Source organism: Manis pentadactyla, chromosome 10, assembly GCF_030020395.1.
Source record: "Manis pentadactyla isolate mManPen7 chromosome 10, mManPen7.hap1, whole genome shotgun sequence".
NCBI lineage: Eukaryota > Metazoa > Chordata > Mammalia > Pholidota > Manidae > Manis > Manis pentadactyla.
Genome location: NC_080028.1, coordinates 20,850,721 through 20,866,371, shown reverse-complemented (window position 1 = coordinate 20,866,371; position 15,651 = coordinate 20,850,721). Strand labels below are relative to the sequence as shown.

General features: G+C 36.6%; 1 protein-coding gene across 5 annotated transcripts in view; it reads right to left on the bottom strand.

The window, feature by feature from the left end:
• The window catches only part of ANKS1B (ankyrin repeat and sterile alpha motif domain containing 1B), a 1,001,987-nt gene that overhangs the window by 617,555 nt on the left and 368,781 nt on the right, over positions 1-15,651 (bottom strand). For all 5 annotated transcript variants that reach the window (XM_036891074.2, XM_036891080.2, XM_057486481.1 and 2 more), the window contains exon 10: positions 12,598-12,763. In XM_036891074.2, coding sequence (XP_036746969.2) covers positions 12,598-12,763 — 166 coding nt within the window. The remainder of the gene's footprint in view (positions 1-12,597; positions 12,764-15,651) is intronic.

The following is a 15,651-nucleotide window of genomic DNA, read 5'->3' as shown; positions in this document are numbered from 1 at the left end:
ATAGGTAGAATCCAGGGAAAATATTTTGTTCTTTTTACTTTTATATATTGAATAGAATCACAAAAATAATTTACTCAATTTTATAATGAGAATTTATTATAATAAGTTCTATATAAGTTTAGTCACAGAACCCAGAGAATAAACTACAGGTGCCATTTAATTACATAGGTATTTCTATGCTTTAAATTTTTACAGAACCATTTACTTCATTACTAAGTATTCATCTAGTATCTCTTATGTCTCTCACCTATGAATAGAGGAAATGAAAAAATGGAATGCTAAAAACTGTCAAGAGCAGTGAACTAGCTGAAATTTCTTTCCTTAGAAAATTTTGAAGTAAGCAGACATTGTCACAGTTAAGCATGAGGATCCTGAATCACTATCTCAACTGAAGCATACTTTGAGTACTCTGACCAAGTGTGGAAAAGTTGATTTGTTTAAATTGAGACATAGCAATAGAGAAATCTTTCTGAACCAATGAACTAATTTTAAATAGTTAATAATCATTAAGTAGTTATCAATTTAATAGCTTAATTTAATACTTATTATGTCTAATATGTCTTCTTTTTCTTTATGTCTGATATTCCTCAAGACCTGGAAAATAGCAAGTCCTCAATAAGTAGTTGTGGAATAAATGAATAATTGAATGAATGAATGAATGAATAACCTTATTAAAAAACACAGTTTTAAACAGGATGGAACCTTCGGGAAGAGCTATGAATCATATACGAAGAGTGACAGTGAACTCCTAAGGCCAGGTTTGCTTTTGAATTTTTGTCTCTTTCAACAAATGATTCATCTATTCTGATTTAGTTTCCTCAACAGTAATAGAAGATATGATGATAAATGTGATGAAATGAGAGATCTGAAAATATTTTGTGCATTCGTTTTTGACTGAGATTAAATAATGAAATAATTTTAATTCTCTATTTTTCTAAACTATTCAAACCTAGCATGTTAATAACCAAAAGAATAAGCTATTTTTGTCTTTTCCATGTTTTTATAAGTTGTCTCTGAGAGACCAACAGAAAAACAATCTATTATGAGTTACTTGAATTTGCGTATTTTAATATAAATGTAATATATTGGATAAAATCTAGAATAAATTGTATTAACTATCCATTTTTTAAAGTACAGTGTGACTGTAGTTGTATGTCAGTTAATTTTGCTGATATAACTTAATTAAGAGTGTAGGAGTACATGAAAAGAGAGCTGGTAGTCTTAGAATAGTATTACATTAATAATACAGCATGTATGGAAAAGAATATAAAATGAATTAGTGAGCTTACCAGTATCTGACATGTCTATATAGTGTAGGGAGAAGAAAGAAGAGAAAATATGAGACTACATATGCAAGCATTATGCATGATTTCCTTAAGATTATATTTTCAGTATAATGTTATTTCCAGCTTAAGGTTGTATGTATCAGCTGCTAAATAGAACAAAATTAGTAAGAATAAGTCCATTAAATAACAATTCAATCATGAGAATGGGGTGAAATTACACAATTGTAAATTCCCATGAGCTATAATGGTATTGCCCTTTTTAGGAGCAATGAGAATAACTCTTGTCAGGTGTTCAACCAGTACACCAAACAAGATAATCTAAATTAAAATATTCTTAACTATTAAAAAAAATAGAAATTAAAAACCTGTATCTTTAATGGATGAAGGGTTATTGCAAGATAAGTTTCAGTATTTTACAGACAGTAGCTATCCTTAGTGTATTCAACTTTCTTTCTCCAAAGGAAATCACCTGCACATTTAACATAAATTGGATAGATGTGAATTGCTTTGACATGACCTATTTTAACTTTATAGAAGACTAAGTTATTTTTAATTGTTTTCAATTATAAAAGCAGTATGTGTTAACTGTAGAAAATCTGGACCATACAAAATGTTATTAAAAAAATCACATGTAATCCTAGTATCCACAGATAATATTACTAATATATCTTTTTGGTCTTTTTGTCTATGCATAATTAAAGGCCACTGTGTACCATTATGAAAATTTGAATAATTAGATATTACTTAAAAACATTATTTTTAATGATCACAAGTGTTTCTATCCTTTGAGTGTATTATTTTTATTACTGAACCATTGACTTGTCTTGACTTTTGGGTTGTCTCCAATTCATCCACATATTTTGGATTGATTAAAACATCCCCTAGTACCACTCCACAGATGGGCACAATGCAGATTTAACTACTAACCAAGTTTCCAACTCTTCCTATCTTGTTCTAAAAGAAAAATTCTCTTTTTCACTAATTTTTTATTGACATGTAATAATGTTTTACATGTCAATATGTACAATATAATATTGGTTTCAAGTACACAACATAGTGATCCAACAGTTATCTGTATTATTAGATGATCACCGCAACTAGTGCAGTTACTATCTATTTACAAAGAAAGATGTCACAAAATTATCGAGTATATTCTCTATGCTGTACTTTCACCCCTGTGACTAATTTATATTATGATTAAGATTTTGTGCCTCTTTAGTCCCTTCACCTATTTCACCTACCCACCCCAGCCCCTTCCCATGGTAACCACCAGTCACTTCTCAGTATCTGTGAGTCTATTGCTGTTTTGCTTGTTTTGGTTTGGTTTTACATTCCATTTATAATTGAAATCATATGGTATTTGTCTTCCTTTGCCTAGCTTATTTCACTTAGCATAATACCCTCACGGTGCACCCATGTTGTCACAAAAGACAAGATTTCTTTCTTTTTTATGGCTGGATACTATTCCACTGTGTATGTGTACCACATCTTCTTTATCCATTGATCTATTAATGGACACTTTAGTTGCTTCCATATCTTGTCTATTGTGGATAACATGGCAATAAACACAGGAGTGCATGTGTCTTTTCAAATCAGAGATTTTGTTTTCTTTGGGAAATTATTGTTTCCCAAAGTGGAATTACTGGGTTGTATGGTATTTCTGCTTTTAGTTTTTTGAGGAACTTCCAAACTGCTTTCCATACTGGCTGCACCAATTTACATTCCCACCAGCAGTATAGTAGAGTTCCCTTGTCTATTCTGTCAAATTTCAAAAGAATCTCAAATTTCCATGATTAAGTAAGTAAATAATTAGTTCATGGATTGTGAATATGGTTAAGAATATGGCCTCTAGAGCCAATATCCTGTATGCAGAATCCAGCACTGACATTTTCTAGCAAGCCTTAAACCTTTCTGTTACTTGTTTCCCATATCTGTAAAATGGGAACAATGATTCTAGCTACTTCATAAGTATCTTAAGATTAATTTAATATGCATAAAATAAATATTCAAAAGTATATGAAAAATGAATATATTTTTCATCCATATTTATTGAGTGTCTTTTATGTGGCAGTGATTTTTCTAGACATTCCAGTTACAATATTGAACAGACAGGAAAGATTTTGAACTGTTTAAGACAAATAACTGAAAAAGAAATTAAAATAATCCCAAAATAACTATATCATTTCAATCAAAGTCAGGGCTATAAAGGAAAGGAGAATGAGAAGGTGCTAAAAGAGTAGAAAACAGAGGTGTCCACGTACTTGGTCTGGGGCACAGGTGTGTGTGGGTGCCACAAAGGGGGTGTCCCTAAGGAAGAGTACGAGTTATCTACTTGGAGGAATGACAAGAAAAGGGAACAGTAGAAGCAGATGCTGGTTCAGACACGTGAAGGCCCACAGGTAGGAAGGAGCTTGCCCCTATTAAAGAAGTAAAAGGAACTAAAGAGGGCCAGTGTGGGAAGGTGGAAACTGGTGAGATGAGGCTAAGTATGATGAGAAAAACAGCACATCAGTCTGGGCCTTTGAACCTTTTAAGGGATTTGAGTCATTTTTTTAAGCACAATGGCAAGTTACTAAATGGTCTTAATCAGATTTGTAATTTTTTTAAGATTGTCTTGGCTGCAATATGAATAATAAATTCAAGGAAGGCAAATAAAACAATATTTTATTATTAAACTATCCATAAGAGTGGTTGTTGTTCACAGAGATTAAGAGAAGTGGATAGATTTGAGGGATAGACTATGTTACAGAATTAACCCTCACCCTACTATCTATTGCAGTTAAAAACCACAAGACCGGGTGATTTATTGAATATGGGAGTTAATAGAGAAAGAGAGGGCAGGAATGACACCTAGGCTTCCGCAATCAGATGAATAATTAAGTCATTTACCTAGAGAAGGAACCCTACAGGAAGAAGAAGTTTGAAGAGAAAGATATGAGTTTAGTTTTGGACAGGTTGGGGTAAAGGTGACTTTAAGTCATACAAGTGGAGATATTCAGTAGATGGTTGGATGGATGGATAGATGGATGGATGGATGAATGGATGGATGGATGGATGGATGGATGGAAGGATGGATGGAAGGAAGGAAGAACAGATGAGGCTGAAGTGGAGAGAGGCTGTCTGGAACAGAGAGAAATCTGGGAGTCTTCAGCACATTGACTGTAACAGAAGCCATACTGTGGATGAGAAAATTTAGGAAGAGGGAAAAGTATGAAGAACAGGTTGGACTTTGCCTGAGTCTTGAGGAATTCCCAGCTTTAGAGTCATTCAGATCATTGTCGACTGTCAACATGGATAGGGAACAGCATACCACCATGAGGATCTTTCTTGGACAGCAAAAGGAAGGAGAGGTGTAAAGATGGAGATGCCACTAACCTGTGGAACGCTGCTGAGAGGTTAAGGGAAATGAGGATTGAGGAATGTCCTCTGGATTTTGTGACATTAAGTCATTAATACCTTTTGAAAGCACATTTCAGCAGAGCAGTGAGGAAACCTGACTACTGTAGACTGAGAGGCGAAAGGGTGGGGAAAAAATGAATACACTGAGAATGTGGGCAGACAGAGAGAAGAATGGGAGCTGAGGAGTCAGGTGAGGTCAGAGAACTTTCTAATTGTTCTTTATTTGCTGCTTTCATTGATAGTTGTTACTGTTGTTTTTATTCTTCAGATGGCAAACATTTGTGCAGATTCAAGTGTTAAGGTGCATGATCCAGTGGAGGACAATTAAAAATGCAGGAGATAGAAGGAAGGAATGAGTCGAGCTTCTGAGAAGACAGAAGCATGTATGGCACACAGAGGAGGAAATGCCCTTTGATAAGAAGAAACCCCCTCTACTTAAAGATAACCAGAGGAGGAGGCGGAAGAAAGGTGCAGGGGTGGTTGTATTTGTAGATTTGATGGAAGAGGTTAACAGAGTTCCATCTGATGGCTTCAATTTTCTTTAGCAATTAAAATATGAGGCTGTCTGCAGAGAGTGAGAGACAAGGGAAGAAAAAGTATCAGAGGTGTGAGGAGAGTAGAGAAAGTGGGGAATGTGTGGGAGTGTGAAGGACCCACTTCAATTTGGTAAGCATGAATTTATGAATTAATGAATGTTTGCCTTGTTATTAGACATGTAGTGACATTGTAGGAGAAACTCTGTTCAATAGGGTACTGTATATGACATAAAAAAAAGCCTATTTCCCCCACATCATCACTTTAATAAGAGTTCATTGTATTTTTGGAAGTCCTATTATTCTAAAATTCATGTTATTCATATATAGCACAAATAAAATTGATTTGAGGGAAAAAGAGTATGATTTTCTTTTTGTTTAGGATGCTGTTTTCCAAATACAGCCAACTTCCGCAGATTTGAACAAACTGAGACAGTTATATTTTCAAATTGGTAAACTGTCCAGATAGATGAAGTAGGTAGTTAATTTGCCAGGACTTCACTGTAGGGACTGCTGCCCCAGTTTACTTTCTTTGCACCCCCTATAAACTAACACCGGGTTACAAATTTACCATGTAGAGGTCTGCTTTAGTAAATGGCTGAGACAGCACTGAGCACACAGCAAATGCCAAATAAAGAATTGCTATTTGATAAAAATGGTTCTTATCAGCAAGGCCAGTATTTGTATGTAAAAGAATGCTTCCAAGGGGCTTAAAAATAGTTTGCTCTCTTAAATGAGTTAAACATACCCACAGAAATCATGTTGACACTACCCACTTGCTTAGCAAAGATAAACATTTGTCCTAATTCGGTCTGAATCATTTTAATTTCAAAATTTTGGCATTAGAATTAAGGCAGCTCCACCACTTCAAAAACTATTTTGTCATAAATAAGTTACAGAATAACCCTCACATTACTACCTGTTTCAGGATGGGGGAGGTATAGTGGGGTGTTGAGGATTAGTCACCAGATGACATTTTCATTTCAGGCTGAGCACAGTCCAGCAAGCACATTAGCAAATTGAATAGATGTAAGCAAGACCCACGCTATCCTGGCATGGAACTATCGACTGTGTCCTTTTTATCTGAGATCATCTATTCCCTTCAAGGAAGGTTGGAAACAGTCTTCATTGGTGTTGTTGTAAATTGCTCATTAATCAAAATGGATTTATTGAGCATCCATGGTGTGCAAAGCCTGTACTAAGTGATTCAAAATAACAGGTTGCCTGGTTACCATAAAATGGAAAAATTCCCCTGTGAAGATTAAAATTAAAAGAAAGGCACATAAGAAAACATTATCTTTGAGGGCATCTGACTATTTCATAAGGGCTTTCTCTGCCATCATAGCCATCTTTCTTTTAAAAATAATGTTCATTCGTTCACTCACTTAATTATCCATTCATTTATGCTATTGAGTCACCACCAGATTATGGAAGGCTCTTTGCTTGATGCAATAAGGGAAACAAATATGATTCAATATTGATTGTATAAACATTAGTCTCGGCAAATTTACCAAGCAAGTACTGGACTTCTGTTGATCTTTATTTAATAGGCCTAGCAGTAGAGCAGTATCATTCTTCATTCCATATGAAATCTGTAGTCATTGATGCATCAGGAAAATGTAAAAATGCTCTTTGCAAAGAATATCCCTCATTTTGTGGTTGAATTGTAAAATCTTGTTGAATATAAATTCACTAATAAGTTGCTTTCATATTTAAATTAAGATTGAGGATATGATAAAAGTTTTTCTTGTGGTCAGGATGAGATCTACTTCATACTAGTTTATCTAGTTAACAAACAGAAGAGACCACAGAGGGGAACTAATATGCATACTTAACTGTGATTTTCTGAGAAAATGCACATTCTATGTTCATGAATGACAATGACAGTCACAACGGAGACCCCCAAGCTGCTTAGGCTCTGAGATAAGCAGACTAGACAAGGTCTGTCCTCATAGGCCCAGGCACCCTCACCCACCGCTCCTTTCTATGTATTGAGTTTGTGTGTTCAGTTACGTCCCATTCATTTCCTAGGGCTGCTGTAACGAAGTATTACTCAGTGGGTGTCGCAAACCACAGAAGTTACTGTCTCACAGTTCTGGAGGCTAGAAGTCTGCAGTTAGCATAGGGGAGTGAGCAGGGTGCTCTGGTTCCTCCTGAGCCTGTGAGGGAAGGCTCTGTCCCTGGCCTCTCTCTTTGGCTTACAAATGTAGTCTTCTCCTTGTGTCTCTTCACACCGTCTTCCCTCTTTGAGGTCTGTCTCTGTGTCCAAATTTCTTCCTTTTTATAAGGACACCAGCCATGTTGGATTAGGGCCCATCTAATGACTTCATTTTAAATTGATTTCCTCTATAATACCTCTGACTCCAAATTCTGTAAAGTCATATTCTGAGGTAGTAGTGATTAGGATTCCAGAGAGGGGGTGGCACAATTCAACCCATTTTGTTAAGACCACAAAGTTCTCAGGTGGTGACTCACTGTGCTTATAAGCCAGAGAGAAGACCCTCTGAGGACGCTTAGAGGCATGCCTCCTAGATCCTTCCTGTTCAGTAACAGAGTTTCTAAGCATCTCAAGGACATTGCTTCACAGAAGTCTCAAAAGGAGCCCAGGGTAGAGAAGAGCTTATATGGAATATAAGTTTCTGTCTAATGGAGTGGAATATAAATTGGAACACAAGAAGTCCACAAGTCTTAAGAGATTGTATCAGCTTGAACTCAAAGGAACACATGGTATAAAGTGAAAAGAGGCCTTTTAACCCCTAACCTTTTACAGACAGAAAGCAGGTGAGAAAGATACTTAGCAATAAACCTGGGCTCCTTTTTATGGAAAAAGAAGAATAACCCAGAAAAGCCAAGAACAATTTCTATTCAACAGGACCGGACCTTAATCAGGGAGCTGTGCCTGATGAGATTCAGGATTGCCGCAAACTAGTGACTGCTGTATGCACTGTTTTCCGTGTGTTTGAATTGTGGTTTCCTATGCTTGCTCTGCTATTTTATGCTGGGTGTGTAGGAGAGGAGACAGAGAACTTGTCTCTTTACTTCACAGGTCATCAGGGAGACTTAAGCACCTAGATTGCAGCTCATGCTGTAAGGGGCTGATGTTTGGGAATCCTGAAGGAAGAAATTACTGCAATTTGCATAGGAAAAGGATACAAATTATTGTGCTTATAGGGCAGACTGTGGCAGACTGTCTTTTCCCAAAATGACAGCAAAATATTACAAAATGACTTTGACCACTCCTTCCACCAAGAAGTGGGGTCTACGTTCCCACCCCTTGAATCTGAGTGGACGTGGAATTATAGTAGAAGTGATGAACTATGATTCTAAGGCTAGATAATAAAAATGTTACAGTTTCCACCTCATTCTTTCAGGATGCTCACTCTCAGAATCCAGCCAGTATGTCATGAGGGAACCCAGGCAGCCTTTGGAGAAAAAAAAAATGGTCCCCAGACATAGTCTCAGCCAAGCTCTCAGCCATGAACAACTTGCCAGCCATGTAAGTAAGCCATTTTGAAATTGAAGCTAAGAGAATTGGAGGATATGCTGAGAAATTCTTACTTGTCTAATCAAAGTTCAGGAAGGAGAGGAGAGAATGGGGCAAAAGTAATATATCTGAAGAGCTAATTTTCCAGAAAGGCCCAGGCCTGCCCTTGCCCTCACATGGAGGCCAACAAGTGAATAGTTCATTCCAATAGCATGTGATGGTATATAAAAGAAGGTCCTCTATGCCCCAGCTGAGAAGCCCCAACTCATACCATGGTGTACAGACAAGCTGTCCCTGTCAGATGAGCTCTGCCAACCTTGTGGATTTGTGAGCAAAATAAATGACTGATGTTCCTGTAAGTCGGTATGTTTGGGGTGGCCTGTTACACAGTAATAGATAACTGACACAGAATTCAGTGCTTTTATGAAGACTTCTTTAAGCTCCCAGATATGGTTAAATGTTCCTTTTTTTCTGCTCCCGAAACACTTAATGTAACATTGCCCTTGCACTTATTATATACTGTTGGAATGAGCTACTCACTTGTCCACCTCCATGTGAGGGCAAGGGCAGGCCTGGGCCTTTCTGGAAAATTAGCTCTTCAGATGTATTACTTTTGCCCCATTCTCTCCTCTCCTTCCTGAACTTTGATTAGACAAGTAAGAATTTCTCAGCATATCTTCCAATTCTCTTAGCTTCACTTCCATATTTTTTATTTTTGTCTCTTCATGCAATATTCTGAAGAACTTCTTCTGACCTAATTTCCAGGTCACTGAAACTCTCTTTGGGTGAATTTAGTCTTTTGTTCTACTCACCTACTGAGTTTTAAATTTGGAGTTGTGCATGCGTGCGTGTGCGTGTGTGTGTTATTAATTTTTTTCATTTCTATAAGTTTTATTTTTTCCTTCCAAATATGCTAGGTCATTTCCGTTTCTTGAAACATCTTCAAGCTTATCTTTATTTATAATAACAACATGGTCATGTTTTAGTCTGCTAATTATGTAACCTGATAATTCCAGTATTTGAAGTCCTTTCAAGTGTGGATCTGTTCTTTCTTGTTTCTGTTGAATTCTGTTTGGGGTTCCTTTCCTTGTAGTGTTAATCATTGTAAACTGCCAATTTTACTTAGAAATGGAATTATTTGGGGCCTAGGAAGAGAATACATTCCTCTCTAGAGGGATTACATTTGCTTCTGCTTGATGCCTGAGGATATTTAAACTACCTCCACAGATTGACATTTTTTTGGAGACCATCTAGGTGATTAAAATTTTAGGTGCGAATGGTGTGAGGACCAGTTTGTGGTAACAACTCCTCAGGAATTTCCGTTCCTGGTTCTGCTCACAACACATCATCTTTCCTTGGGGTGGGCGTTATGGGGAAGAATTATTTCTGATTTCTATGAGGGGGTAGCCCCTGGAGTCCCAGCTGTGTGCAGGAAGAATTTCCTATTAGAGCTTCATACCAGACAGGCACAGGGATCTTTTCTGTACATAGTCACAGAGGTCTTGAGCACCAAAGTTCAATAGGAGGTTCAGAAAATTCCCTCATAACAAAAGTGGCATTAGTGCTCGACTGGCTTCCCACCCTCACCAGCGTTTTGGCCTGATTATTTCTTATTAGCCTACCGACAAAAAAGAGTTGCTAATTTAAATGTTATTCGATTTATATAAATTTCCTGTCACCTTTTTGATGCTTTAAAGACATTTTTTCTTTTCCGTATTTTTATCCAGCAGGTCTGCTTATTTTCAGCAGGAGAGTTCTAAGCCTAGTCAGCCTTGTTACCTGGGTCCATGCCTTTGTCATGCCTGTTTCCTCAGCAGGCAGAGCACTGCTTGGCAAGTGAAGTAACTGAACTAGTTTTTCGTTGTTTAGTGAACAAACCCGTGTCTTCTTCAGCTCTTTCATTCCTGCCTCCACCATCCCTGGCACACCCACATCCCTTGTGCCGTAATTAAAACTCTTTTACAATTTCATACATATATGCCCTCCATTTTCCTAAGTTAATTGAACTTTCTCCCTGATCTCCCCACTATTTCCCATTTACCTTTCCTATGGCAGAGTTTTCATATTTATCCACTCCCATGGGTTCAGCATTGTCTTCACTCTGTATGACTATTCACTATTCTGCCTTCATCCAAAATCTGCCCTACTGTGAAGATTATGCTATCCTATTATAACATTCTTTTTCTGATTTTATTGCTATCAGATGTGGACTTCCACTCATACCTCCATATTTCTTGGGGGTTTCAGTATTTGCAATTTCTACTGTATTCATCCCCTAATATAGGTTAGAAGTATAATGGAGTACTTAAGTACACAAGTTGGGCAACCAAAGTTCAAGTCCCAGATCCACCTCTTATTACCATATGACTATGGAAAGTTACCTAGTATTTCAGTGCCACAGTTTCTTCATTTGTAAAATGGGAATAATGATAATATCTCACAGCATTGTGGGAATTATATAAAACAATGTATATAAAGCACTAAGAATAATACCTGGTACGTAGTAGGTACTCAATAAATATTCACTATTTCATTGTTAGGTTCTTACTGCATCCTAAAACCTTCTTCTGCATGCTTATGAATTATTCAACACCTTTGCCTCAGTGCTGCTCAAAAACCCATTTGTTCACTTCTATAAAATTCCCTTACCTAAAATAGCATTTCTGAATTTTTTTTGTCTTAGGTACATAATCTTATTGAATCCACACATCTGAATTTTATTTTAAATCTTGTTCAAAATATCTAGCCCTTCTTTTGAGACAATGACCTTTTAAATTAACCCAGAAATTGTCCATTTGGAAATACATATTTCAGAATTGCTCTAGTCTCTCTTCTCACTGGTGGAAGCAATGTCTGTGTTTTCTTAGACTAGCTCAGTCTTAACTTCCACCCATTCTGTTCTCTCTTCTTATTCTTTATCTTCAGTCTTTTGGTCTCTACCAGCAAATTTCCTCCAACCTCTAAACTTCACCAAGGCTTGCATACCTTAAATCAGCCATTTCTCCCTTGTACCTCTCTCTTCTCCTGTTACCATCTTATCTCTTCCTCTGATCTTATTGAAAGGGTAATTGGTATTGTCCACTCTGATTTCCTAAACACACACTGCTAATTCTCAGAAATCTGATTTCATTGCATCACTTCTAAAACTTACTTTTCAAAAATAAGCTGAAATAGAATTGTCAAACCAAAAAGGCCTCTCTTCAGAGCTTCTCTTGCAATTCCTTTGCAGCACTGTTTATGTTGACCATCCACTTGAGACTTCCCTTCCTCATTCGCTTTCATGTAACTAGGCTTCACTCTTTATTAGAGGTAGTGATGAAATAACAGAAAGCAAATATGATGGTAGTCAAATGCTCATGTTCAAGCAAAGGCTCCACCATGTATTGATCTCAAATAAAACACTTAGCTCTAATCTCCTTATCAGAAAAATGGGCATAATATTTGCTTGCCTTGTTCACTAGTTTATAGTGCAAATAAATAAAACAACAGATCTGAAAATACCATAAAATATATAAAATATAAAAAGTAGCTCAGTACATTTGTGAGAACCTGAAAAAAATAGGATACAGAAATGTACATCAGAAGATTCTTGCTACCAAAACTGCTATGAAGTTCTCAAGGACCCAAAGCTTTGTATATAACCTAGATGGCTTTTGCTCTAAAAATGTTCCAGAGTGTACTACTCCCAGGAGGGCTTTTGTCAGGAAGTTAAGAGCCTTCACGTCAAAAACCCTCTGACTTATCTGGTCTCACTACAAAATGCAAAAAAAATGACTATTGTGACCATACTGGGGCACTTTCATTTTTAAAAGATTGTAGGAAATAAAAATATTGGTGATACATCTTTACATATACAAGCATGCAATTAAGTTGGCCAAACTGTAAGAAATATTACCAGTTCTTGGGGAAGGGGCTCTTGCAATTTCTAAGGAGCAAGGTTTTTTTGTAACTGCTGTGTCCGTGAGATCACATAGAAAGTTCTCATTTTCTGAAGGAAATGTATCCAGAGAAGCAGATGGTATGATTTCCATAGTGTAATTCCTCTTCTTTGGATAGGACTCCTGAAAGGAAGGAGAAAAAATAAAAATAGCTTTGTGATAAAGATACAGCCTGTTTAATTTATAAAAACTAGAAAAAATAATAAGGTTCATCAGTTCTTCCAAAAGTGACTGACAGGTGATGATTCATGTGTTTGAATAAGTCATACAGTCATGTAATCTCAGGATTATCAGTGATCTTTTTGGAAGGATCCTTAAAATTTCATTTCCCTGAATTTATCACTGAACTGGTAAAGTTCATGACCTCTTTTTCTAATAGATGTCTATTTTCTAGTTATGACACAAACCGATGTTGCACTATTCCACAGTCATTCTCAAGACTCTACTCCTTTGCCTGCTTCCTCCAACTAGCAATATGACTCAATTTTGGCCAGTTAAATATAAGAAGTTTGCATGAGGATTCTGGAAAAACATCTTTTTCCCCAGGTAAAAAGACCTGCAAAGAGGATCTTTCAGAACCTTGGCCATCTTCAGGTTCCTCTCTCTCAATGCAGTTTTGATGTCTGGAGCTAGGGCAGGCATGTTGTGACCATAAGGCAATAGCCTAAGATCAAAAACATAACAGGTCAAGAAAGGCAACAGAGCAAGCCTGGGACCTTGATGATGTCATAAAGCTACTCAAATAGCCCCAGGACCAGTTTCTTCAGACTTCTTAAGTAAATAAGAAAGTCCTTATTGTATGAGCCATCACTGATTGGGTTTTCTGTCATTTGGAGGTAAAAGCATTCCCACATAACACAGAAGTGTTTTTCTTTGTGAATACTGTTAACTAATATACTAAGGTTATTCTTTTCGCATTAGTATAAAATTATATTCCAATTCTATATTATAGATTCTTCAATATATTCTAAAAATTGAAATTCATTTTATTTTACAGGATCTTAATTTCTTGTACAAGGCATTATCTGTTCATCAAATATTTATTGGACATCTATCATATATAAGACTTTGCTAAGTGCTGGAGATTTTTTAAAACTAATAAAACATAATCCTTGCCCCCAGGAAGTTCACAGTTTACTAGAGAAGAAGAACAGACTATCTGCATGATAAACTTCACAATTAATCATGCTTTTGTTTTTGATATTTGTTATCTTTATAAAGCATAATTCACTGTAGAAAGAAAAAAAGACAAACAAGAACAAAATAAACTCATTGTCAAAAAATCTTCCAGGATATTTCCAAGGGTTGGTGAAGATTTAGTACAAGCTCCTGTTTTTTTCTACAATGGTATTTACAGTACTGCAGAATAAGAAGTCAAGGTCAGTGTAATTGCTTTCAGACCATACCAGACCCTCACACATCAGAGAGTCAATTATGTTCACTCTACTCTATTGAAAGCAGGAAATTGGGAGTAATTTATTTTTAACAACAAAGGGTGACAAAGTAGAAAGCGTCCAGAGGAAAGCAATCAGGCTGGTATATGATTTAAAAACCATGTCACAGAAGAACCGAGGAGGAGCCGCAGCGTTCTCTCCTGGAGAAGCCTTATAGTAGCGTGACAGTCTTCTCAGCATATTTGAAAGGCTCTCCCTCAAGAGCTATTCCACCAAGTGGGCAGAGGAGAAGCTGCTGTGGTAGATTTATTCTAAAGTTCTTAAAGGCAGAACAAAGACCAATGTTGGTAAGTCAAGGAGGACAAATTTGGGTCCTTACACAAAACAGTCTCCATGAATCAGTAATATTGCTCATCTTTTTAAAATTGAAATGTACTAATATAACAATTAGCTAAAAAACAGCACTAGAAAGCAACAGAAGGAACCCCTCATGACTGGAAATCTTTCAGCAGACCTATCCATTGATAAAATTATGTACAAAACACATTGTACAGTGAAGATACCAGAGGACTGTAAACTCCATGAAGGCTGGAATTTGTCTTGTTCACCACTCTATCCCCAGAATAATACAGGTCCTGCCACATAGTAGGTGCTCAATAAATATTTGGTGATCAACTAAATAATCCTAATGCCCTTTTAACAAATCTGACTACCAATTAGGGAAATGATTATGCCTTTTAAAGATGTCAATTACTTTGCTTTCAGTTTGATTATTGTTACTGTAAGAAGTGAAAATACTTGGCATGTCAGAAGTGAAAATACTGAGATTACCACAATATGATTGTAAAGAGCCCCTCACTTAAAGTCTCACCAGTTCATCCTAATGTTAACCAGGACAATCCATTCTTCATTGATTTGATTAAGTTGGAATTTTACTGTGTGTATAGTTATGAGGATTTTAAAGACCTTGAAAAATACTCTGAAATGTAACCACACAGGATTAGTTTGTTTTCCCTTTTAATAAGAAGAATATATGTTTCTTAGAGGAATATTAGAAAATATGAAGAAAAAGGGGGGAAAAAATCACACAGAAACCCAACATGCCCACATAACTAATAGTAACAATTTGATGTATATCCTCACAAACTGCTTCCCTCTGTAAAGGTGTGTGTGGACATGCGGGTGTGTGCAAAGGAGACAAAATATTTTAAACAACCATGAAGTGCATGCTCTTTTACTTCCTAAGGGAGGGCCATTATTTCTCTGGAGATGTCCATCATACATAGTTTACTTTTGGAAAGTGAGTGTCTGAAAGGAAGGAGATGGTGAAACAAAGACAGAGAAACTTTGCTTTTGTAAATATTTCATATAGTCAAAAAAAGGAGAGGCATTCAACAAAACACCTGAAAATTTCCCCTAAGATCAAATAGCCTAAGATCAAGTGATAGGTGGATAATAGAGGATAGATAGGTGAGATAATAAAATAATAAAATCGATCCATGTCCCTTCTCAGTTTAAGAAATGGAACATGACTATTGAAAGCCACCTCCTCCCACCCATGTTCCCCTTGCCAATCCCTCCTGCTCCCTCCCCAACCAGGGCTAAATCCTACATATA